Source organism: Pseudorca crassidens, chromosome 1, assembly GCF_039906515.1.
Source record: "Pseudorca crassidens isolate mPseCra1 chromosome 1, mPseCra1.hap1, whole genome shotgun sequence".
NCBI classification, from domain to species: domain Eukaryota; kingdom Metazoa; phylum Chordata; class Mammalia; order Artiodactyla; family Delphinidae; genus Pseudorca; species Pseudorca crassidens.
The window spans coordinates 33,310,311-33,335,104 of record NC_090296.1 but is presented as its reverse complement, the minus strand read 5'-3'; the positions used below and the strand labels follow the sequence as shown (position 1 = coordinate 33,335,104).

At 46.3% G+C, this 24,794-nt stretch overlaps 1 protein-coding gene across 1 annotated transcript in view; it reads left to right on the top strand.

The window, feature by feature from the left end:
- Window positions 1-24,794, top strand: part of GALNT16 (polypeptide N-acetylgalactosaminyltransferase 16) — a 97,214-nt gene that overhangs the window by 47,683 nt on the left and 24,737 nt on the right. Inside the window, exons 2-4 of the mRNA XM_067732282.1 lie at window positions 21,711-21,868; window positions 23,442-23,540; window positions 24,716-24,783. Coding sequence (XP_067588383.1) covers window positions 21,711-21,868; window positions 23,442-23,540; window positions 24,716-24,783 — 325 coding nt within the window. The remainder of the gene's footprint in view (window positions 1-21,710; window positions 21,869-23,441; window positions 23,541-24,715; window positions 24,784-24,794) is intronic.

Genomic DNA, 24,794 nt, shown 5'->3' with positions numbered 1-24,794 from the left:
CCTGTTACTGGAAGTCTATGGGATTTTCCTCCGCCATCTTTTGCTATTGTAAATGGAATCCATTTTTAATCATTTCCTTAGGACAGATTTCTAAAATTAAATCATATGTGCACATCTTTTTCAGACTCTTGATACACACTGGTAAGTTTACCTCTAGAAGATTTGTACCAGTTTATACTCCCTCTAATAACATGAAAGAGTGTATTTATTTCCCCCAGCCTATGACAGTTATAGTAAAAGGTTGCCAAATATTCTTTTTAGTTGATGGAACATAATTTACTTAATCTTTTCTCTGCTGTTGACATTGGATTGTTTCCAAATTTTCATTCTTATAAATAAGACTGTCATGAACATCTTTATGCCAGTATTTGTCTATAATTAATTATGTGGTTAAAATAAGAATCCTAGATGAGAAGGCATATTTACACGTCACTCCCTTCTTCCAAAGGTTAAATTTAAATCTTCTGGGTATGTGGGAGATTTGGGGCCCATTTGGTACCCTGCCATGACTAAGGGAAGATAATGGACAGAATAAAATAGAAAAGGCCATGTGCCAAAAGATATAGCACTAAAAATGTACCGCCAGACTGTTTTCCAAAAGGGTACTAATTTAATAACCATTCTGTTGACTTAAAAATTAATATAATCCTCAAAGATATTAGTCAAGGGAGAAAAGCACTGTCTGCCATTTACCCACCATAATGTCATTTCCTGCAAATGACTCAAACCACAATAAAACACACATTTCTGTCCCTCCTGGGCCCAAAGCTAGCATGTCCATCTGCCTAGCTCATGCACTTGGCAGAAGCCACAGTGGGGGTCTCAGGTTCACCCGCTTCCTGCAGCTCCCCCATTCTAGAGGTCCTTTGTATTCTTACTTCCTGTTCAAACCCGAGGCCCCAGAAGGAGCAAGTACCATTTTGGTGACACTTAATCAGAGCTGCTGACCGTTCCTCCAGCTCCCTCGGAACCTGGGTCTCTGGGGAATAATGTACACACCTTCCTAATGTGACAAACACCCCCCCTGAGCACCTACCATGTATCAAGGTCACCTATGAAGACGCTCTTGGCTCTTAGGAGGGCCTCCGTGATCTGCAATAAATATGTCTTGAAAATGATGAGGTGAACGGATGTAGTTATAGTTCATTTAATGTTCAAGATGGAAGAGGCCTCAGAGGCCATCTTGTTCAACCCCCCTCCTTTTATACAATCATTTAGTGAGGGCCTCCCATGGCCCGGATGTGATGTATCTTATTGAATACGCTTGACACCTCTGGGTGGTAAGTATCATCACCTCCTTTCTGCAGGTGAGGAAACTGCTATGCTCAGAGGTTAACCCAGGCGCTGCAGAATGGCTTGTGGGCTAGCTAGCCTGAGGGGCTCCACCGACAGCCCTTCGAAGCCCTCCTTGGCCCGCCCACCCCTTTCAACCAAGTTACTAAGTTAAGCACTCAACACCAGGCACTTTTAAAAGGTTGCAAAAGCTTAAAATGGACAAAATGAAAAGGAAATGACACCAGTCGCCCGTGAGCCTCCCCACCAACCTCTTCAGAGTGTGCTTCTCTGGTCGGTACCTGAGATGAGGTTAATGGCCCCTGGCCAGGATTTGCCCTGCACCCCATGTTCAGTTGTTAGACTCACGCTTTGGGGAGAAATCAGGAGAAACCCAGCTGGCTCTCAAGCATTACCTGAATGATGGATTCACCTGCAACAACACCCCATCCCTGCTCTCCCCCGACCTTACATATTCTCTCTTCATCTGGCTCTTGATTTGTATCCTTTGTAATAAACTGGTAACCTAGCGAGTTCTCTGAGCTGCTCTAGCAAATTAATTGAACCCGGTGAGGGGGTTGTGGGAACCTCTGGTTTTAAGCCAGTAGGTCAGAAGCACAGGTAACAATGTGGGCTTGCAATTGGCATCTGAAGTGGAAGGCAGTCTTGTGGGACTGAGCCCTCAACCTGTGGAATCTGATACTACCTCTAGGTAGATAGTGTCAGGATTGAGTTGAATTATCGGACACCCAGCTGGTGTCCAAGAATTGCTTGTTGGTGGTTTGGGGGAAACCCCAGCACACCTTGGATTTGGGTCCCAGAACCCTTTATCTGTCTTTATTACAGGGGTCTCAGCTAAGAATTCAGAAGGGCAGAAGGAAGATTATTTTTCCTCCCTGAAACTTCCCTTCCCGTCCTCTCCATCTGGTACTTCTGCCCCTCGTTGTTACTTCTGCCCCCAAATGTTACAGCTGAGGAAGGGCTTACTTTTCATCAATTTATTTATATCTCAGATTCAGTTTGAAGATGTTAATGTTGATGATGACAGTAATTAGCTCAACTCTTTTAGGTAGAGAGGAATTAAGCTTCATCTGGTTTTTAAAAATAATTTTATTGTAAAAGAATAAGTACTTATTTACAAAAAAATTCAGATTTGTATAAACAGAAAGGTAAAATTCTTTAGTCTTCCAGCCCACTCCTGTGCCGCCTGCTGGAGGTGACCACTGTTTAGCAGTTTGCCATGTATTTTTGCAAACAAATCTATGCATGTAGATATGCATGTTTTTATGAACTCTTTATAGGAAATGAATCACAATATTCATACATAACTTATTCCTTCTAACATTTGTTCAGAATTCTACTGTAAGGATAAACTGTAATTTATTTAATCAGTTCTCTACTGATGGGCATTTAAATTATTTCCAGGATTTTAAATAAATACTACTGTAATTAAGATACTTGTATATTTAAAATTCTCATGTGAGTTTAATTATAGAGTTAATATCTAGAAATGTAAGGTGATCATATAATCTATCACGTAAACTAAGGCAGATTCTAATTCAGAGGGGCTCCTGAGAGCACAGGTATATACTGAGACTGTCTCAGGAAAACCAGGTATGTGTTTATACAAAATTGAAACTTCTACTGAGTCAAAAAGTAGCATTTAAAATGCTGATGTTGTCAGGCTTGGTCATACCAATTTATAATCCACCAACATATAAGGGCTTCTGTTTCTTCAAACTTTCAAAATACTGAGCATTGTAGTAATAATTATTTGTGAATTTACCAAATTAGTAAGAAATTGTATCATTTTAACTTGCATTTATTTAATAATCAGTGATGTTGAACATCTGTCATTTATTATTGGCCATTTGTATGTCATATATAGATTTTTTAATATTTATTTATTTATTTGGCTGCGTTGGGTCTTCGTTTCTGCGCGCGGGCTTTCTCTAGTTATGGCGAGCAGGGGCTACTCTTCACTGCGGTGCATGGCCTTCTCATTGCGGTGGCTTCTCTTGTTGTGGAGCACGGACTCTAGGCGTGTGGGCTTCTGTAGTTGTGGCACTAGGGCTCAGTAGTTGTGGCTCGCGGGCTCTAGAGCACAGGCTCAGTAGTTGTGGCGCACGGGCTTAGTTGCTCCGTGGCATGTGGGATCTTCCCAGACCAGGGATCGAACCTGTGTCCCCTGCATGGGCAGTCGGATTCCTAACCACTGTGCCACCAAGGAAGTCACAGTATGTCATATTTCTATGAACTACTTGTTCATATCCTTTATGGCTACATTTCTTTTTTTAATTTATAAGAAATTGAGCCCTGGAAATTAGGTGGCATCTTTTTTTTTTTAATTGAAGTATAGTTGATTTACAATGTTGTGTTAACTTCTGCTGTACAGCAAAGCAGCTCAGTTATACGTAGATATACATTCTTTTTCATATTCTTTTCCATTGTGGTTTATCTTAGTACATTGAAGATAGTTCCCTGTGCTATACAGTAGGACCTTGTTGTCCATCCATTCTATATGTAATAGTTTGCATCTACTAACCCCAAACTCCCAGTTCATCCCTCCCCCACTCACCCCCACTTGGCAACCACAAATCTGTTCTCTATGTCTGTGAGTCTATTTCTGTTTCATAGATAGGTTCATTTGTGTCATATTTTAGATTCCACATATAATTGATATCATGTGGTATTTGTCTTTCTCTATCTGACTTACTTCACTTAGTAGGATAATCTCTAGGTCCATCCACGTTGTGCAAATGGCATTATTTCATTCTTTTTTATGGCTGAGTAATATTCCACTGTATATATGTACCACATCTTCTTTATTCATTCATCTGTTGATAGACATCTAGGTTGTTTCCATGTCTTGGCTATTGTGAACAGAGCTGCTATGAACATAGGGGTGCATATATCTTTTTCTTTTTTAATTTTTTTAAAATTTATTTTTTGGCTGTGTTGGGTCTTCGTTGCTGCGTGCGGGCTTTCTCTAGTTGCGGCGAGCAGGGGCTACTCTTTGTTGGGGTGAACAGACTTCTCGTTGCGGTGGCTTCTCTTGTTGCAGAGCATGGGCACTAGGCGTACAGGCTCAGTAGTTGTGGCGCACAGGCTTAGTGACTCCGTGGCATGTGGGATCTTCCCAGACCAGGGCTTGAACCCATGTCCCCTGCATTGGCAGGCGGATTCTTAACCACTGTGCCACCAGGGAAGTCCCAGGGGTGCATATATCTTTTGGAATTATAGTTTTTCTGGATATATGCCCAGGAGTGGGATTACTGGGTCATACAGTAGTTCTATTTTTAGTTTTCTGAGGAACCTCCATAATGGCTATGCCAACTTACATTCCCACCAACAGTGTAAAGAGGGTTCCCCTTTCTCCACACCCTCTCCAGCATTTGTTGTTTGTAGTTTGTCTACATTCTTTTGAATTCTTGGTTCTTATTGATTCATAAGAGCTCTTTGTATATTAAAGAAGTTAGTTCTTTGTTTGGCATATATTTGGCTAATATGCTTTTTTCCCAATGTGATATTTGTATCTTGACTTTCTGGTGTTTTTAGTCATAAAATCTTTAAGTCTTTATGTAGTTTTTAAAATAACATTTGAATTTCATGTCCAAGATTGCCAAAAAGCAAGAATAAAAAGTAAACAGTTTTTTCTTTATACTTCTTAGTTTCTTTTTTAAATTAAAATTTTTGGGCCACCTAGAATTAATTTTGGTTTAAGAAATGAATTCAGCTTTATTTGTTTCCATGTTGTCTAGTCACTTTTCCTAGCATCATTCACTGAATAGCACATCATTCCCTTCCCCCTGCCATTTGAATTGCAACTATATCTTATGCCAACGCTTCATATTTACATGAGGTCTATTTCTGATCTCTCCATTTTCTTCTATTGATCTGTTTGGTTTTATGCCAGTAGTATCTTGCTACATAAAGCCTGCAGTCTTTGCTGTGTCTTAATATCTGTAGGTCTATTTCTCTATATTTTTTTTCAGATTTTCCCTGATTGTTCACTCATGTTTAAGCACTCCCAGCTGAATCCTTCCTGTCCCCACCACCGCCCCTCCCACTGCCAACACAGTTGTTTTTTGTTATTTAAACAGATTACACTGAGTTTGTAGATTAAGTCAGGGAGGAGTCATACCTTAATATCACTAAAACTTTTTCAAGAATGAGCTATGTCTTCCCTTTAAGATTCTGTTTAGCTACAGGCCATCAAGGAAAACAGGGATGAGCATATATAATACGTGGCTCATTTAGATTACATGACAACGCATGACGTAGTTGTTTGTTGTTGCTCATTAACAACGTATGGTTCGGTGCATTGTGCAAAACTGCAGTGAATGTGGTACATAAGATCACATTTCCATGGATCCCAGCACATGCATCTGTGATACGCTGTGCTCAGATGATCTGTGTCTCTGATTTCTCATTGAATAAAACTGCATCTTTAGCATATCCCAGAAGAAGTCATCAAAAGGGCTCTATTGGTTAAAAAATATTAGTATTATCCCTGTTTCCAGATTTTTACGGCCACTTTGTATATTGTACCTAGATAAAATGCTGGGCTGCAGGGGAGGTGAGAGTCCAGAGCATGGTCGTGTGGAGGGGACAAGTTGTACCTGTCCCAGCGGTGGCCCTTGAAGAAAGTTGCCCACGAGGCAGGCTGCTTTTTCCAGTTCCCCTTCCCAGCCTCCTTTTTCTTTATGTTTAACTTGATTTTAAAAGTCTGCCTTGTTAAAGAAGATGTGGCACATATATACAATGGAATATTACTCAGCCATAAAAAGAAATGAAATTGAGTTATTTGTAGTGAGGTGGATGGACCTAGAGTCTGTCATACAGAGTGAAGTAAGTCAGAAAGAGAAAAACAAATACCGTATGCTAACACATATATATATGGAATCTAAAAAAGAAAAATGGTCATGAAGAACCTAGGGGCAAGATGGGAATAAAGATGCAGACCTACTAGAGAATGGACTTGAGGATATGGGAAGGGGGAAGGGTAAGCTGGGACAAAATGAGAGAGTGGCATGGACATATATACACTACCAAATATAAAATAGCTAGCTAGTGAGAAGCAGCCACATAGCACAGGGAGATCAGCTCCGTGCTTTGTGACTACCTAGAGGGGTGGGATAGGGAGGGTGGGAGAGAGGGAGACGCAAGAGGGAGGAGATATGGGGATATATGTATATGTATAGCTGATTCACTTTGTTATAAAGCAGAAACTAACACACCATTGTAAAGCAATTATACTCCAATAAAGACGTTAAAAAAGAAAAAGTCTGCCTTGGGAATTCCCTGGCGGTCCAGTTGTTAGGACTCTGCGCTTTCACTGCTGAGGGCCTGGGTTCAATCCCTGGTCAGGAAACTAAGAACCCACAAGCCGCACGGTGTGACCAGAAAAAAAAAAAAAAAGTCTGCCTCTGTCATGCTTTATCCCATTGATGGGTCTAACCTAATTGTTTAATTACATTAGTCATGAACCACAGGTAAAGTACTTCTTAACGTGACCCACAATGCCAATAACGTACTGCATCAGCCACTACACAGATTTGGCTCTCTGTTCTGAAAAGTGTTACAAACTGAGGTGCTCAGCCCATGATCAGGGCCTTGCTGAGTGCTAATGGGTTGAATTTTATCCTGGCCCAGCTGGTCCCGACCTCAGTGTTGAGACGGGAGGCTATTGCCGCCTTCAAAGTCGTCGTACTCTTTATGTTCTATATGTTACCTGGCCCATTATTGCTTTTATTTTTTCAGTTAATATCTGACAGGTTCAAGTTCAATAGATTCTGAATATGAAACACCAGAAGTGCAACGATAACTTACAAACATTGACATATTACACCTGTGTGACTAGAGCAGAACGGGGTGGTGACCCCCACCGTATGTTGGCCAAGAGGGTGTGTGTTGGGCCTGGGGAGTCCTGAGAGCTGTCGCGGCAGTTCTTTCCGCTGACATCCTTTCTCTCAGCTGCAGAGCGTGGCAGTGTTGTTTGGGGGATTGAGAACGATCCAGCAGACAAGAACCTGAAGGGGAATCAACTTTGTCCCCCTTTTGATGTGACTGCAGCTCAAGGTCACCAGGACCCTGGAGGCATCCCTGACTGGAAAGACCAAGCAGGGCCTGGGCTGACCTGAGGAGATCTGGTTATGTGCTGTTTTGCTCTGAGTAATACAAACTCTTACGCTTTCCGTTTTTCTGTCTTCTTTCTAGCCGTAAGCAGAGAAGTGTTTCCATGCTCATGTTAGGCCAAGAGATGACAGCACTGGGCAGGTCCCCATCAGAGTCATGAACTGATGCTTTGAACCCTGAGCCCAGGAGGGAGGCCGCCTCTGGCCTGCACTTGTCAGGGCCTGGCTGTGGAGCTGAGGGACTCAGAGTTGGAAGTGGGATGCCAAGCACATCTGGCCCAGAGTAGTCTGAAGGCACACAGAGGTAGCTTTGTGTTTAGGCTTTCCAGACGGACCACCTCAATTCTAGTCCCAGCCCAGCCACTCAGCAGCTGTGTGACCTTGGGCTTGTTGTTTTACCTCTCTGGGCCTCAGTTTCCACCTCTGTAAAATAAGGGTAAGAAGAGCACCTATTTGGCAATAAGACTACTTGAAGATAGAAATAAGCACCTCGTATAGCATCCAGCTTATGGTAGGCCCTCAGTGAGCAGACAGTATCGGTTCAGATTAGAAGAGGCCTAATCTTTCCTCATGTTCTGCAGCAGCTGTGGCTGGGAGGGTCAGGCAGAGATCTAGTACCCTTCACAGACCCAGGAATGCTCTACTCAAGCTGGGTAAACTGATAAGCAGGTGGAAACTGAGCTATCACACCACGTATTCCTAGCATGGACCACCTTCAGAATCCCTCCATCCCTACATGGCCTCTGGGCTGGGTAGAGAGTGGGAAATGAGACTCAGAGAGCTTGACTGGGCCTGGAAGCTTCCTGGATCTGAACACAGGTGGTCTGGAACAGTGAGCCTGATGCCTTGTCCCAGCCTTAAATAGAGGATCCTAGTTGGCTCAGATATCTAAGAGGATGGGAAACGTGCCCTCTCTCTTTCTTGGTGAGATCACCATAGCCACTAGAACTCCTTCTTGGTGAGACCACTGGTATCATAAAGCTGTGCAGTCATTAGCACCCTGGAGAAGTCAGGTCATGGTGGGAAATCTAACTGGAAGTTCAAGGTGGGCCTCCCAGGCAGCCCCTACCTTGTGCTCCTTGGTATGAAATTGAGCTAGAACCTCCCAGGCCTGTGAGCATAAGTGTTGCAAGGTGGGATTTCTATAGTAGCCTTGGGGGCTCTAGCTGAGTTGCAGCTGGCTCTGCTGATGGTGAAGCTTTGGGTCAGTACAAATAGAGGCCAGAAAACCAGACTCACGGTGAGGCTCCTGGGAAGGGGTCAGGGGAGATGGCCTAGGTCCCTCCTCGTTCTTGGTCTTGTGATTTTAGCAGCCCATGACTAGCCGTCGCTCACCACCCTGCATCCATTCGAAGCAGCTGCTCAGCCTTGGTAGCACATTGGAACACCTGGAGAGCTTTAAGAACCCCCTGATGCTTGTGACCCACCCCTAGAGGTTCTGATTTAATTAGTCTTGGGTGGGGCTTGGACGTCAGAATGTTAAAAATCTTCCCACGTGATTCTAATGTACAGCCAGGGTTGAGAGTCACTGCTAAAAAGACAGGCAAGCTAATGATAATTAATATATAATTTATGTGCCAGTTACCATGCTAAATATATTATCTATATTATCTCCTTTAATCCTCACCCTAATCCCCATTTTCCAGATGAAGAAGCATGCTCAGAAAGGGTAGGTGACTTTCCAAGGCCAGAGAGCAATAAGCACTGACATTTTATCCCAGGGCCATGGGATTTCAAAGCCCAGGCTGGTAACCCCTATGACAACTACTTTTTTTTTTTTTTTTTTTTGCGGTACGCGGGCCTCTCACTGTTGTGGCCTCTCCCGTTGCGGAGCACAGGCTCCGGACGCGCAGGCTCAGCGGCCACGGCTCACGGGCCCAGCCGCTCCGCGGCATGTGGGATCTTCCCGGACCGGGGCACGAACCCGTGTCCCCTGCATCGGCAGGCAGACTCTCAACCACTGCGCCACCAGGGAAGCCCTATGACAACTACTTTTGAGGCAATGTGTAAAGGAAGATGGGGACACATCTGGGGCAGGCCCTTGGTAACCTTAGGTGAGTTCCGCCTGTGCCCAAGCTGAGGTTGCCAGCCTGGTGCCGCCCCTGGCATCTTGTCTGGTTGAGCAGGGGCACTGGCTGTCCAAGAGGGGTTGGCTGCTTCCGCAGAACCCAGCAGCTTGCGGGGAGACCCAGGGGACCCACCTTTTCACACGGGAGAGGTGGAACCCAAGCCTGTGCTCTCCGAGATGGTGACTCATGCTCTGTTTCCCAGCTCTCCTGATGAATGGCAGTCTTTCAACTTGGGACACAGCATCAGATGAAATTTTTGTCCTAGGGGAGTCGGGAGTGGTTGGGAATCACATTTTGTTCGCCGGGTGTTTGGCGTTTAAAGCAGACTCAGAAAAAAAAAGTCAGGAGTCATCCATAAAATAGGACCAGAGCCTTTTCATTTGCAGTTTCAGTGACTTTAGTGAAAGGCAAACAGCAGGTACCTGTTTCACTGGCAATAAAAGGAAATTGGGCAGCAGTCATTTAAAAGGGGTTCGAGTTGTTTAAATCTGAAATTTAGGGGTACATGTGCGTATAGGTTCAAAGAAAGTTTACAAGGCTTGGAGATTTGGGTTGAACTGTTTTTGATGAAAATGACTTGGAAAATATTGTCCTTTCTTATTTTCGACCTTCCCCTTGGCTGTTGGTTTCCTAAATTTAGCAGTCAAGAAGAAATAAGCAAATCTAGCTGGAAAAAAACTGATACAAGTCAGGCAGGTTTCATAGTTTAATCGGAGTGATTGACTGAAGATAAAAGTCTCTAAGATGAGAAATAATTCTTCCCATTTTATAAAGCAGAGTCATTATTTCAGCTTAAAAAATTTCAGATGTGATTGACCTTATTGGACATGGAAGTGCTGGATTTGACACTTCCTGAAAAGACAGACTGGTGATGGTTAGGAGGCAGCTGCCTAAACGTCACCAAGAACTCTCGGCAGGAGGCTGGAGGGCTGTGGGAGCCTCATCAGGCTGGCACTCACCATCTTCCCAATGCTTGTTCCTCACCATGGCAACCCAAGGACCTCTTAAGTCGTTGTCCAGATGGAACCCCCTCCTGCCCCCTGCCCTTCCCAAAGCCTGGCCACAGCCCTGCCTGCTGGACAAGGCTAGGAATGCCTCACCTGGCTCTGGGCTCAAGTCCCTGGGCCAGATGCCAGAGAACAGCCTGAAAATCTTGGCATGGATGGCTTTCACCCACACTGTGTCATTGCCATTGGTGGCTCATTTATGGGTTTTTGGTTTTGATTTTTGTTTCTTACTTCTGGAGAATGGCTTGCTTTTCATTGAAAGGACCGAAGGACTGACATCTCAGAACTTTTGGTTATGAGAGAAGAACAGCCAACTCAAACTAGTTCAAGAGAAAAAAAAAGGACAGATAGGTAGTTAAATAGTTAGATAGACAGATATAGAGAGATAGAAAAGCCCCAAAGTGAACTTGGATCAGATATAATTGGCTCCAGGGACCCCAAACAATATCATTAGAGCTCTTTCTTTCCATCTCTTGGCTCTGATTCTTTCTTCTTGGTTTCATTCTCCAGACAAGATTTCTCCATGTGAGGGGCAGGAAGACGCTCGCCTCCCAAGCTGACCAGTGATGACAAAAAGAGCTCAGTTTACAGAAAAGTCTCAGGGTGGATTCTGATTGGCCCCGATTGAGTCAAATGACCGTTCCTGAACCAGTCCCCTGCGTCTGGGAGTGCAGTGACAAGATCACCCTAGCCTGGGTCTTGTGCCCACCCCATGGTGGTGATTGAGGTGTTGGTGGGATGGGAAGACAGTGATTAACAGCCTTGCCAGGAGCATGTGAGTGAGGAGGTCCCTAAGATGAGCAAAACCACCCTCACCTTCTTGGTCCACTTCAACTCCAAGCGTGTGTGAGCTGAGTGTGGGGAGCGGGGGAGGGGGGCAGGGGGGCCAGGAGATGCTTGTCGGCATGACAACTCATCACTCACATACTCATTAGCCATTGTTTTCCAGTCGCATGGGGCACTGTTCTGGGCTTTGGGGTCCAGCATTAAACAAAACAGACAATCCCTGCCCTGGTGAAGCTTATATTCTTGTAGGAAGAAGGAGTCAAAAAGATAACATTAATAACAAAAGTGCACATCGAACATCCGATGATGCTACGTGCTATAAGGAAAACCAAAGCAGGCGGGAGGATGGGGAAGGCGAGGGTGGGGCTGAGGCCACAGTTTCACAGATGGTGGCTGGGGAAGGCTCACAGAGGAGCCAGGTTTGAGCAGAGCCCTGCAGGGGGTGAAGGAGGGAGCCATGCAGACAACTGGGAGAAAATCCTCCCAGAAAGGAAGCAGAAGGAATAAAGGGGCTAAGGAGAAGGTGCTGGCAGGCTCAAGGAACCTCAGGAGGCCAGTGTGGCTGGAGCAGAGCTAGGCAGGGGGCAACAGTAGAAGCTGAGTCCAGCGAGGTGACAGGGCATCCGCTCCTGGGCCGCTGTGAGCTCTGGGGCTTGTGCCCTGAGGGAGAGTGAAAGCCACCGGAGGTCACGTGTGGTGTCAGAGGATCCCATTTGTCCACTGTGGTTTTCTCCCCACTTGATTGTAAGTAAGGTGAGAGCAGGGACACTGTCTAGGTATCCATTCCTTCATTCACTCCATATTCATTCCTTTTTTCAGTAAACATCTGCTCAATACCTACTATGTGCCAGGTGCTAGGAGCTCACTATCTAGTGGAAAAGAAAGAGAAGTAAAGCACAGATGTCAGTGCCATGTGGTATAAGAATTCCACAGACAGCCCCAAATGCCCTCACCCCCTCCAGAAAGGACAGCAGTGCGAGTCCTCCTATCCAGTGGCTCCGACTGGCTCCAAGCCCAGGATCTCGGGTCTCTCAGGCTGATCCAGATATATCTCCTTATGGTCCCGCAGCCTAGAGCCAAAGGATGTATTTACCCCTCACCGATATGCTTAGTAAGCAGTGTGGCTGGGAGAACAGGATCACACAACACACTTCCCCTTTGGAAGAGGGGAGCAGGGAGGCGGCATTCACTGGCCACCAGTGCCTGGTGCCTGTGCCATCACCGGACTCCTGCCCCAGCCGGGGTGGGGTGGGCGAGGTTCCATGGCCAGTTCTCCAGCTACCCGTGATCTGAGTTTGAGAGTGGAGGTTTCTTCATGATCCTCCATGGCCATGCCTGGCATGGGATGGGGGAGGAAAGGGGAGTGACCTAGATTCCTAGATTTCTCTTCTGGGGGCCATACTTTTTGTTTATTTTCATCCTCCCAGCTTCTTGCACAGTGTCTGCACAAACTAGACTTTCAGTAAATAATCTGTTGATTTAACACTAGTGGCATGTGCATAGGACACTGCCTGTGAGACCCAGGGCGGGGGTCTGCTTCAGGCTGTGGAGCATGGGGGAGGGCACTAGGGGTGACCCCTGGATTTGTCACCTGGAGGACCAGCAGGGTGGGACTGCCCACCTCTGCAACAGGCAGCACAGAAGAAGCAGCTGCTTTGGGGATGGATGAAGAATTCATTTTGAGGCATTGAGTTAGAGGTAGCCACTGGGACACCCAAAGGCCTGGAAATCTCAGAATCAAAAACCAGGGCCAAAGGGAAAGGAGAGTTCAAGAACTGGAGGGAAATGAGCTGTGGTGTGGGTGTGTGGATAGATATCAGGTAGAAGAGCTCAGGGCAGTGACTGGGGTGAGGCCAGAGAGGGACTGGATAGAGGGGTCACATCCTATCCTGCCTCGGTATCGCCTCCACTCCGCTGCCGCAGGGCCAACTGATGTTTCAGCTCTAAACCCCGGGGATGCTGGGTCAACGTGAAAGCAGAGCTGAGACCTCTGGGAGGGAGCAGACCCTTGTGCCCTTCTTCACAAGGTGTGTCACAGGTGAAGGGTCTAACCTCGGAGGAGGGTTGGACCATCAGAGGCTACAGGTCTGAGGGAGGGAGAAGCAGACGCATCTTTGAGGATGTCTAGCTCAGTTTTGAGTTCCTGAGAGGAACTTCTCTAGAGATGCTCTTCCACAGTCTTCTCTGTGGCCCTGAAGAGGCTTTGAATGAGGCGCAGGAAGGCAGCAGGCTGGGGATGGGGACAGTGTCAGAACCATTTCTTCCCCTTCCTGGCACATAGGTGGTGCTCAGCGGAGTTTTGCTGAATGAATGCGTGGATGAATGAATGAGCAAGTGGAGTCAAGCCTCTGTAAACAAGTGAATGAATGATCAGGTGATCCTTGGAACTTGCAGAAGGGTGTCCTAGTGTCCGGTAGCTGGTGGCTCTCGATCAATGTTTACTGGGCAATGGATGAGTGTGGGTTGAGAGCTAGGAGGTTTCCTGACCCACAGCGTGGCCATAAGTCCTAAATAAATAAGCATGGTTATTTCTCTCAGTTGACTGGCGGGGTTAATTCATTGGCACGCTCTCCCTTTGGGAGCTTCTGCAATTTTTTTTCTTATTTTAGCTCCTCCACCATCAGCTGGAGGCCGCTTTCCATTTGCCTGATCCCGGGCTAGGTGGACGTGGGGGGCAGAGTTAGCACCCACTCTTTTCTCTGGTGGGAAGGGCACAAAGGAACCCTCATCCTCACTCTCACAGTTAACAGCGTGGGTCCTTCTAGCAATCCAGGATTCAAGCCAGAACCTTCTTCCTCTCTCTCTCCTCCCCACTCCCTCCTTCCTTCACTCCTTCTCTCTATTTTTTTTTAGATGTCCTTACCTTTTTTTTTGTTAATTTTTGAATTTTATTTTATTTATTTTTTTATACAGCAGGTTCTTATTAGTTATCCATTTTATACACATTAGTGTATATATGTCAACCCTAATCTCCCAATTCATCCCACCACCAACACCCCCTGCCACTTTCCCCCCTCAGTGTCCATACTTATGTTCTCTGCATCTGTGTCTCAATTTCTGCCCTGCAAACCGGTTCATCTGTACCATTTTTCTAGGTTCCACATATATGCGTTAATATACGATAGTTGTTTTTCTCTTTCTGACTTACTTCACTCTGTATGACAGTCTCTAGATCCATCCACATCTCTACAAATGACCCAGTTTTGTCCCTTTTTATGGCTGAGTAATATTCCATTGTATATATGTACCACATCTTCTTTATCCATTCGTCTGTCAATGGGCATTTAGGTTGCTTCCATGACCTGGCTATTGTAAATAGTGCTGCAATGAACATTGGGGTGCATGTGTCTTTTTGAATTATGGTTTTCTCTGGGTATATGCCCAGTAGTGGAATTGCTGGGTCATATGGTAATTCTATTTTCAGTTTTTTCAGGAACCTCCATACTGTTCTCCACAGTGGCTGTATCAAATTACATTCCCACCAACAGTGCAAGAGGGTTCCCTTTTCTCCACACCCTCTCCAGCATTTGTTGTTTGTAGATTGTCTGATGATGCCCATTCTAAATGGTGTGAAGTGATACCTCAGTGTAGTTTTGATTTGCATTTCTCTAATAATTAGTGATGTTGAGCAGCTTTTCATGTGCTTCTTGGCCATCTGTATGTCTTCTTTGGAGAAATGTCTATTTAGGTCTTCTGCCCATTTTTGGATTCAGTTGTCTGTTTTGTTAATATGAGCTTCATGAGCTGTTTATATATTTTGGAGATTAATCCTTTGTCCATTGATTCGTTTGCAAATATTTTCTCCCATTCTGAGGGTTGTCTTCTCGTCTTGTTTGTAGTTTCTTTTGCTTTGCAAAAGCTTTTAAGTTTCATTAGGTCCCATTTGTTTATTTTTGTTTCCATTACTCTAGGAGCTGGGTCAAAAAAGATCTTGCTGGGATTTATGTCAAAAAGTGTTCTTCCTATGTTTTCCTCTAAGAGTTTTATAGTGTCCCGTCTTACATTTAGGTCTCTAATCCATTTTGAGTTTATTTTTCTGTATGGTGTTAGGGAGTGTTCTAATTTCATTCTTTTACATGTAGCTGTCCAGTTTTCCCAGCACCACTTATTGAAGAGACTGTCTTTTCTCCATTGTATATCCTTGCCTCCTTTGTCATAGATTAGTTGACCGTAGATGTGTGGGTTTATCTCTGGGCTTTCTATCCTGTTCCATTGACCTATATTTCTGCTTTTGTGCCAGTACCATATTGTCTTGATTACTATAGCTTTGTAGTATAGTCTGAAGTCAGGGAGTCTGATTCCTCCAGCTCCGTTTTTTTCCCTCAAGACTGCTTTGGCTATTCAGGGTCTTTTGTGTCTCCATACAAATTTCAAGATTTTTTGTTCTAGTTCTGTAAAAAATGCCATTGGTGGGCTTCCCTGGTGGTGAGTGGTTGAGAGTCTGCCTGCCGATACAGGGGATACGGGTTCGTGCCCCGGTCCGGGAAGATCCCACATGCCGCAGAGCGGCTGGGCCCGTGAGCCATGCTGCTGAGTCTGCGCATCCAGAGCCTGTGCTCCGCAATGGGAGAGGCCACAACAGTGAGAGGCCCACGTACCACAAAAAAAAAAAAAAAAAAAAAAAAAAAAAATGCTATTGGTAATTTGATAGGGATTGCATTGAATCTGTAGATTGCTTTCGGTAGTATAGTCATTTTCCCGGTATTGATTCTTCCTATCCAAGAACATGGTATATCTCTCCATCTGTTTGTATCATCTTTAATTTCTTTCATCAGTGTCTTATAGTTTTCTGCATACAGGTCTTTTATCTCCCTAAGTAAGTTTACTCCTAGGTATTTTATTCTTTTTGTTACAATGCTAAATGGGAGTTTTTCCTTAATTTCTCTTTCAGATTTTTCATCATTAGTGTATAGGAATGCAAGAGATTTCTGTGCATTAATATTGTATCCTGCAACTTTACCAGATTCATTGATTAGCTCTAGTAGTTTTCTGGTGGCATCTTTAGGATTCTCTATGCATAGTATCATGTCATCTGCCAACAGTGACAGTTTAACTTCTTCTTTTCCAATTTGTATTCCTTTTATTTCGTTTTCTTCTCTGATTGCCGTGGCTAGGTCTTCCAAAACTATGTTGAATAATAGTGGTGAGAGTGGACATCCTTGTCTTGTTCCTGATCTTAGAGGAAATGCTTTCAGTTTTTCACCATTGAGAATGATGTTTGCTGTGGGTTTGTCATATATGGCCTTTATTATGTTGAGGTAGATTCCCTGTATGCCCACTTTCTGGAGAGTTTTTATCATAAGTTGTGTTGAATTTTGTCAAAAGCTTTTTCTGCATCTATTGAGATGATCATATGGTTTTTCTTCTTCAGTTTGTTAATATGCTGTATCACATGGATTGATTTGCGTGTATTGAAGAATCCTTGCATCCCTGGGATAAATCCCACTTGATCATGGTGTATGATCCTTTTAATGTGTTGTTGGCTTCAGTTTGCTAGTATTTTGTTGAGGATTTTTGCATATATATTAATCAGTGATATTGGTCTGTAATTGTCTTTTTCTCTACTATCTTTGTCTGGTTTTGGTATCAGGGTGATGGTGGCCTCATAGAATGAGTTTGGGAGTGTTCCTTCCTCTGCAATTTTTTGGAAGAGTTTGAGAAGGATGGGTGTTAGCTCTTCTCTAAATGTTTGATAGAATTCACCTGTGAAGCCATCTGGTCCTGAACTTTTGTTTGTTGGAAGATTTTAAATCACAGTTTCAATTTCATGACTTGTGATTGGTCTGTTCATATTTTGTATTCCTTCCTGGTTCAGTCTTGGAAGGTTATACCTTTCTAAGAATTTGTCCATTTCTTCCAGGTTGTCCATTTTATTGGCATAGAGTTGCTTGTAGTAGTCTCTTAGGATGCTTTGTATTTCTGCGGTGTCTGTTGTAACTTCTCCTTTTTCATTTCTAATTTTCTTGATTTGAGTCCTCTCCCTCTTTTTCTTGATGAGTCTGGCTAATGGTTTATCAATTTTGTTTATCTTCTCAGAGAACCAGCTTTTAGTTTTATTGATCTTTGCTATTGTTTTCTTTGTTTCTATTTCATTTATTTCTGCTCTGATCTTTATGATTTCTTTCCTTCTGCTAACTTTGGGTTTTGTTTGTTCTTCTTTCTCTAGTTCCTTTAGGTGTAAGGTTAGATTGTTTATTTGATATTTTTCTTGTTTCTTGAGGTAGGCTTGTCTTGCTATAAACCTCCCTCTTAGAACTGCTTTTGCTGCATCCCATAGGGTTTGGATCATCGTGTTTTCATTGTCATTTGTCTCTAGGTATTTTTTGATTTCCTCTTTGATTTCTTCAGTGATCTCTTGGTTATTTAGTAACGTATTGTTTAGCCTCCATGTGTTTTTTTTTTTTTTACTTTTTTTCCCTGTAATTGATTTCTAATCACATAGCATTGTGGTCAGAAAAGATGCTTGATATGATTTCAATTTTGTTAAATTTACTGAGGCTTGATTTGTGACCCAAGATGTGATCTATCCTGGAGAATGTTCCATGTGCAGTTGAGAAGAAAGTGTAATCTGCTGTTTTTGGATGGAATGTCCTATAAATATCAATTAAATCTATTTGATCTATTGTGTCATTTAAAGCTTGTGTTTCCCTATTGATTTTCTGTTTGGATGATCTGTCCATTGGTGTAAGTGAGGTGTTAAAGGTCCCCCACTATTATTCTGTTACTGTCGATTTCCTCTTTTATAGATGTTAGCAGTTGCCTTATGTATTGAGGTGCTCCTATGTTGGGTGCATATAGATTTATAATTGTTATATCTTCTTCTTGGATTGATCCCTTGTTCATTATGTAGTGTCCTTCCTTATCTCTTGTAACATTCTTTATTTTAAAGTCTGTTTTACCTGATATGAGTATTGCTACTCCAGCTTTCTTTTGATTTCCATCTGCATGGAATATCTTTTTCCATCTCCTCACTTTCAGTCTGTATGTGTCCCTAGGTCTGAAGTGGGTCTCTTGTAGACAGCATATATATGGGTGTTGTTTTTGTATCCATTCAGGGAGCCTCAGTCTTTTGGTTGGAGCACTTAATCCATTCACTTTTAAGGTTATTATTGATATGTATGTGTCTATGACCATTTTCTTAATTGTTATGGGTTTTTTTTTGTAGGTCCTTTTCTTCTCTTGTGTTTCCTACTTAGAGAAGTTCCTTTAGCATTTGTTTTGTGGTGCTGAATTCTCTTAGCTTTTGCTTGTATGTAAAGCTTTTGATTTTTCCATAGAATCTGAATGAGATCCTTGCTGGGTAGAGCAATCTTGGTTGTAGTTTCTTCCCTTTCATCACTTTAAATATGTCATGCCACTCCCTTCTGGCTTGTAGAGTTTCTGCTGAGAAATCAGCTGTTAACCTTATGGGAGTTCCCTTGTATGTTATTTGTTGTTTTTCTCTTGCTGCTTTCAATAATTTTTCTTTGTCTTTAATTTTTGCCAGTTTGATTACTATGTGTCTCGGCATGTTTCTCCTTGGGTTTATCCTGTCTGGGACTCTTCTGTGCTTCCTGGACTCTGGTGGCTATTTCCTTTCCCATGTTAGAGAAGTTTTCGACTATAATCTCTTCAAATATTTTCTCAGGTCCTATCTCTCTCTCTTCTCCTTCTGGGACCCCTATAATGCAAATGTTGTTGCGTTTAATGTTGTCCCAGAGATCTCTTAGGCTGTCTTCATTTCTTTTCATTGTTTTCTCTTGATTCTGTTCCGTGGCCGTGAATTCCACCATTCTGTCTTCCAGGTCACTTATCCGTTCTTCTGCCTCAGTTATTCTGCTGTTGATTCCCTCTAGTGTGTTTTTCATTTCAGTTATTGTATTGTTCATCTCTGTTTGTTTGTTCTTTAATTCTTCTAGGTCTTTGTTAAACATGTCTTACATCTTCTCGATATTTGCCTCCATTCTTCTTCTGAGGTCCTGGATCATCTTCACTGTCATTATTCTGAATTCTTTTTCTGGAAGGTTGCCTATCTCCACTTCACTTAGTTGTTTTTCTGGGGTTGTATCTTGTTCCTTCATCTGGTACATAGCCCTCTGCCTTTTCATCTTGTCTATCTTTCTGTGAATGTGGTTTTTGTTCCACAGGCTGCAGGATTGTAGTTCTTCTTGCTTCTGCTGTCTGCCCTCTGGTGGATGAGACTATCTAAGAGGCTTGTGCAAGTTTTCTGATGCGAGGGACTGGTGGTGGATAGAGCTGGCTGTTGCTCTGGTTGGCAGAGCTCAGTAAAACTTTAATCTGTTTATTTGCTGATGGGTGGGGCTTGTTTCCCTCCCTGTTGGTTGTTTGGCCTGAGGCCACCCAACACTGGAGCCTACCTGGCTCTTTGGTGGGGCTAATGGCGGACTCTGGGAGGGCTCACGCCAAGGAGTACTTCCCAGAACTTCTGCTGCCAGTGTCCTTGTCCTCACAGTGAGACACAGCCACCCCCTGCCTCTGCAGGAGACCCTCCTACACTAGCAGGTAGGTCTGGTTCAGTCTTCTATGGGGTCACTGCTCCTTCCCCTGGGTCCCAATGGGCACACTACTTTGTGTGTGCCCTCCAAGAGTGGAGTGTCTGTTTCCCCAGTCCTGTTGAAGTCCTGCAATCAAGTCCCGCTAGGCTTCAAAGTCTGATTCTCTAGGAATTCCTCCTCCTGTTGCCGGACCCCCAGGTTGGGAAGCCTGACGTGGGGCTCAGAACCTTCACTCCAGTGGGTGGACTTCTGTGGTATAAGTGTTCTCCAGTTTGTGAGTCACCCACCCAGCAGTTATGGGATTTGATTTTATTGTGATTGCACCCCTCCTACTGTCTAATTGTGGCTTCTCCTTTGTCTTTGCATGTGGGGTATCTTTTTGGGTGAGTTCCAGTATCTTCCTGTCGATGATTGTTCAGCACTTAGTTGTGATTCTGGTGCTCTCGCATGAGGGAGTGAGAGCATGTCCTTCTACTCCACCATCTTGAACCAATCCCCTCCTTCCACTCATTCTCTCTTTCCTGCAATGGATTGCGAGTCTGTGGGGACCCATCTGTCCAGTCCCCAGCATGGCACCAAATAAGAATATCACAGTGCGGCAGTGCAGCTGTTGTCACCATCCTGAGTATGTGTGTGACACAGGGCTGGGCCCAGTACACATGAGGAAACCTCCCTCACTGGCTGTGACCTCAGGGAGCTCAGGGACTGGTTCCTAGGAGGCATGAACACTACAGAGAGGCAGCCCTAGGAGACAGGCACTCCCCGGAACCTTTGCATTCCTGTCCCATGAGGCTGGGAGCTAGGCTCTCAGGGGAATGTGGAGGCCCTGGGCTGCTGGTGGATCACCCAACACATCCATGTCCTCTCCACAGGTCGAGCTGTCTTCTTGGGACTGTCCCTCTCGAGACTAGGCCTGTGATGGAGTTCTCATGCAGGGATTCTGTGCCTAGACAACTCTCACCCGCCTTCCTGCTGCCCCTGTGGGCCCACAGCTGCTGCCCGGGCTGCTGGTCCAGTGAAAGGGGCGGAGTCGAGATGCACTCACCGTGGATGATATTTCCAGGCAACATCCGGCTGGCAGTGTGTTTCAGATAATGAGATGTCAGCATCCATCCACTCACCCATGCGCCTCAGATGTATCTTTCCCCAGTGACTTTCATGGGGGGACTTTGGGAGCACAAAGCAGGGTGTGGCTAAGAGGAGGGAGGCTGGGCCATGGCATCTGTCATCCATCACTCCCCAGCACTTAAAACCAGGCTGCCCGGGAGGTCTGACGTGAGCTATTTCAGCAGCAAACACAAGTCCCAGAGAAGATGCGTCACTGCCCGTGCATTTGCATCCTAGCAGCTCTGGCATTAGCCTGTGAGGGCCCACCTGACCTCACAGGTGGTTCTCTGGGCAGCATCTCGTCCCAGCGTTGGATGTTTTACTGATCAGGCACCTCCTTCATGCCTAGCCCAGTGTCAGGCCCAGGTTTATCCCTAGGAGACTGTCATTCTGCAGGTTGCTTGGTGACCTCTCAGGACACCTCATCTTGGGGGTCAGGTGCCCTCCAGGTGTCACCATCTCCATATCCAGCGAAGAGCCCTGGTCAAGAGTGTGGGCTTCAGAGTCAGAACAACCATTTTGACTCCAGAAACCTGTGACTCACTAGCTCTGACCTTGAGCTTTTTTATTAATAGGTTTATTTTTTAAGAGCAGTTTTAGGTGCACAAAATTCAGCGGAAGGTACGGAGAGTTCCCATGTACTCCCTGCCCCCACACGTGGGGGTACCGTCACGAGCCTCAGTTTCCTCATCGGTGCAATGGGGGAAATAACGATCTCCTGCTCGCAGGTACAAATGAGGTAATGCAGTTGGGTCCTACCGCGTCGTAAGTGCTTACCACACAGTGGCTACTTTATCCTCTTGCCTGTGGCCCCTCTGATGCTGACCTTTGTCTCAGGTGACAGGAACACCCTCGAAAGGCTTTGATGAGAAGGCGTACCTGGCAGCCAAGCAGCTGAAGCCTGGAGAGGACCCCTACAGACAGCATGCCTTCAACCAGCTGGAGAGCGACAAGCTGAGCCCTGACCGGCCCATCCGGGACACGCGCCATTACAGGTGTGGCCTCCATTGTGCCGGTGGAGAAAGAAAGGTGGAGGGAAGGGCCAGCACCAGTTGGCTTTTCTTTCAGTCATGTGGATTTAAGAAATGAGGAAGATTTCCTCAGACTCGGTCCAGCTCTTGAGACATTCAAACCCTTACCATCTGTCGTTTTCCTGACTCATCTTTATTTCATTGACCTCCTGAGAGCCTGAGAGGTCCAAGGAGACTTCCCAGCGAGGCCAGAGAGGCCCCTATATACCTCAGGCTGGAATCCCAGCAAGAGTGACCTGCCAGGGGACCACGGGGAGGTCTGAAGGGGGTAGGCTAGCCTGGCGTTCCTGGTGCCCGTCTGGTGATGTCTGAGGTGAAGGGGGGCCGCCAGCCCTGCCTGCACTGTGCAAACAGTAGAGTGCTGTGCGCCGCCCCACTGGTATCCCTCTCCTTCCTCTCTTCCTGCCCCACTGCTGCCACTTCCTCGGCAACTCCCAGAAATGCTCGGCAGTCTTTTGCTTTTTGTTCTCCCAGAGTGGTAGGTGGGAGAGGCCCTAGACCAGGATCAAGGACACCTTCCATGCTGATCCCAGCTCGGACTCTGCTCCGTGTGAGCGGGCAAGTCATCAGCCCCCTCCCTCGTTCAGGCCCTTGTAGTGTCCCGTCTGGAGGATACGAGTCTCCACCTTCAATCTCTCCTCTTGCCATAATGAAAAAACAGTCACCGCTGGAATAGTCAGAGAGCAATTGTAATAAAGAAGATTGCCATGAAAACTAGCACTGCGGCTGCCTTCCCGCTGCGGCCCCAGGAGCACCAATAAATGCATTCACAGAAGCAGTCGCAGAACCGACAAGGAGGAAGCCTGGCAGGGATGGATCATTTTAATTCCCTTTTCTGAGCATGGGGAAGCCAATGGGCCCAAAATGTGGTGTCTGGAGAAGGCAGAGCGCAGAGCTGCTGGGCGAGGGAGTGAGGTAGGGGGAAGTGGTTTGGTGTCTCCTCAGAGACTCGGTTTCCCCTAGGTGTCCCAGGGCCCGTGGGAAGAGTGGGACTGCTCCCCTGCCTGGTGTCACCACGTGGCTGTTAACGGTGTCAGCGAGAGGGAGGAATTCACGGGAGGGCAGGATGGGAACGATTCCCCTCCAGATCCCACCAGATGTCAGGAGCCGCTACATCCGAAGGAAGAAGCTACAGCGTGTCAGAGACAAAGAGAGGCCATTTTCCCTCTTCTCCCCTCCACCATTCTGTCTCTCTTGGCTGCCCCATCGGGCAGGGAGTTCTGTCTGTTGGTCCAGGGCTTGATCCTGGGGCCTGTGTGGTGCCTATACACGTCGATCCCTCCTCAACACTTCAGTGACTGTGGGGCTCCGAGTGCTCTAGGTCTTTTGTAAAGAGCATCCAGGCCTGGGAAGGTCCCCCAACCCGTGCTTCCCTCCAAGGACTCCAGGCTGGGCGGCCTGAGCGGGGTGGGCATGGGTGTGGAGGCCCAGGGCCCACGCCTGGCTTCAGGGCGCAGCAGGCCGGCCAAAGAGAAGCTTAAGCCTGCCCTGAGATCACTCTCCCAGCTGCCTTCTGACCTCTCTGCTCTCTTCTCAGTTGCCCATCCGTGTCCTATTCGTCGGACTTGCCGGCCACCAGCATCATCATCACCTTCCACAACGAAGCCCGCTCTACCCTCCTGCGCACGGTGAAAAGGTAAGCCCCACCTTGGACCTTTCATCTCCGCGGTGCTGTTCCCCCAGGCCTCGGGGATCTGCTGGGCCCTGGCAGGGGAGGACACTGAGACTGGGTGCTGTGGCCAGACAGCGTGAAGACCAGCGGGCACTGGCAGGGGGGGTTCTGCCCTTCTGAGAGGCTGAGGCTGGTGCATCAGGGTCAGGGAGACCCAAGAAGTCCAACTGTTAGCGAGATGCACAAACACAAGGTCAAGTCCCCAGGACTCGGGCAGAAATGCAGGGGTCAGGAGCCCAGGGCGATGGGGATGGGCTTGAGGCCTCAGGTGGATGGATGCCAGCCCAGTAGGCACCTGTCAGCGATTCAGAGAGCGGTGCTCCTCCTGTTCTCCTAAGCTTGGCCCCGTGGTCAAGTCTGACTTCTACTCACCTCATTTCTTAATGAACTTAGATAAGAATAGGATTCGGGGGCTTCCCTGGTGGCACAGTGGTTGAGAGTCCACCTGCCGATACAGGGGACATGGGTTCGTGCCCCGGTCCGGGAAGATCCCACATGCCGCAGAGTGGCTGCGCCCATGAGCCATGGCCGCTGAGCCTGCGTGTCCAGAGCCTGTGCTCTGCAACGGGAGAGGCCACAACAGTGAGAGGCCCGCGTACCGCAAAAAAAAAAAAAAAAAAAGAATAGGATTCGGAATGGAGTACCCAGGGATTAAAGAAGTTTAGGTTTCCTTCACCAGGGCGTAAAGGAGGAGGAGGGATGGTGGGAGGGAAAGAGTTGGCAGGGGAGCTTTCTGAGAACACCCCTCCTGACCCATCAGGCCAGAAGGAGCCTCGCTAGCTTTCCAAGCAGACAGCTTCGGGGCCAGCGGGTGTTGTCCTCAGGTGGGCTTGTTAAGCCCAGGTAGCCAGAGCAACTAAGGTCCTGCCTCAACAGCTAAACTAGGGCAGTCCCTACCCCCTATCTGGGGTGGGTCCCAAGTACCTGAGGGTCCAGGCAGCAGGGTCGGCAGGGTCTTGGAGGAGCCTGAGGAACACACTGCCCCTCAGCCATTGACCAGGGCCCGGAAGGTTTGCTAGAAGCTGCCCGTGGCCAGTGTGCTGGCTTCCGAGGTGGGCGGTGGGGGAACCCACGGCAGGAAGAAGGAAGTAGAAGGTGGCCCCTAAATCTGGGCTCCTCTGTCCCCGTCACTCCTCCAGCGTCCTGAACAGAACTCCTGCCAGCCTGATCCAGGAGATCATTCTAGTGGATGACTTCAGTTCAGATCGTAAGTGTGCA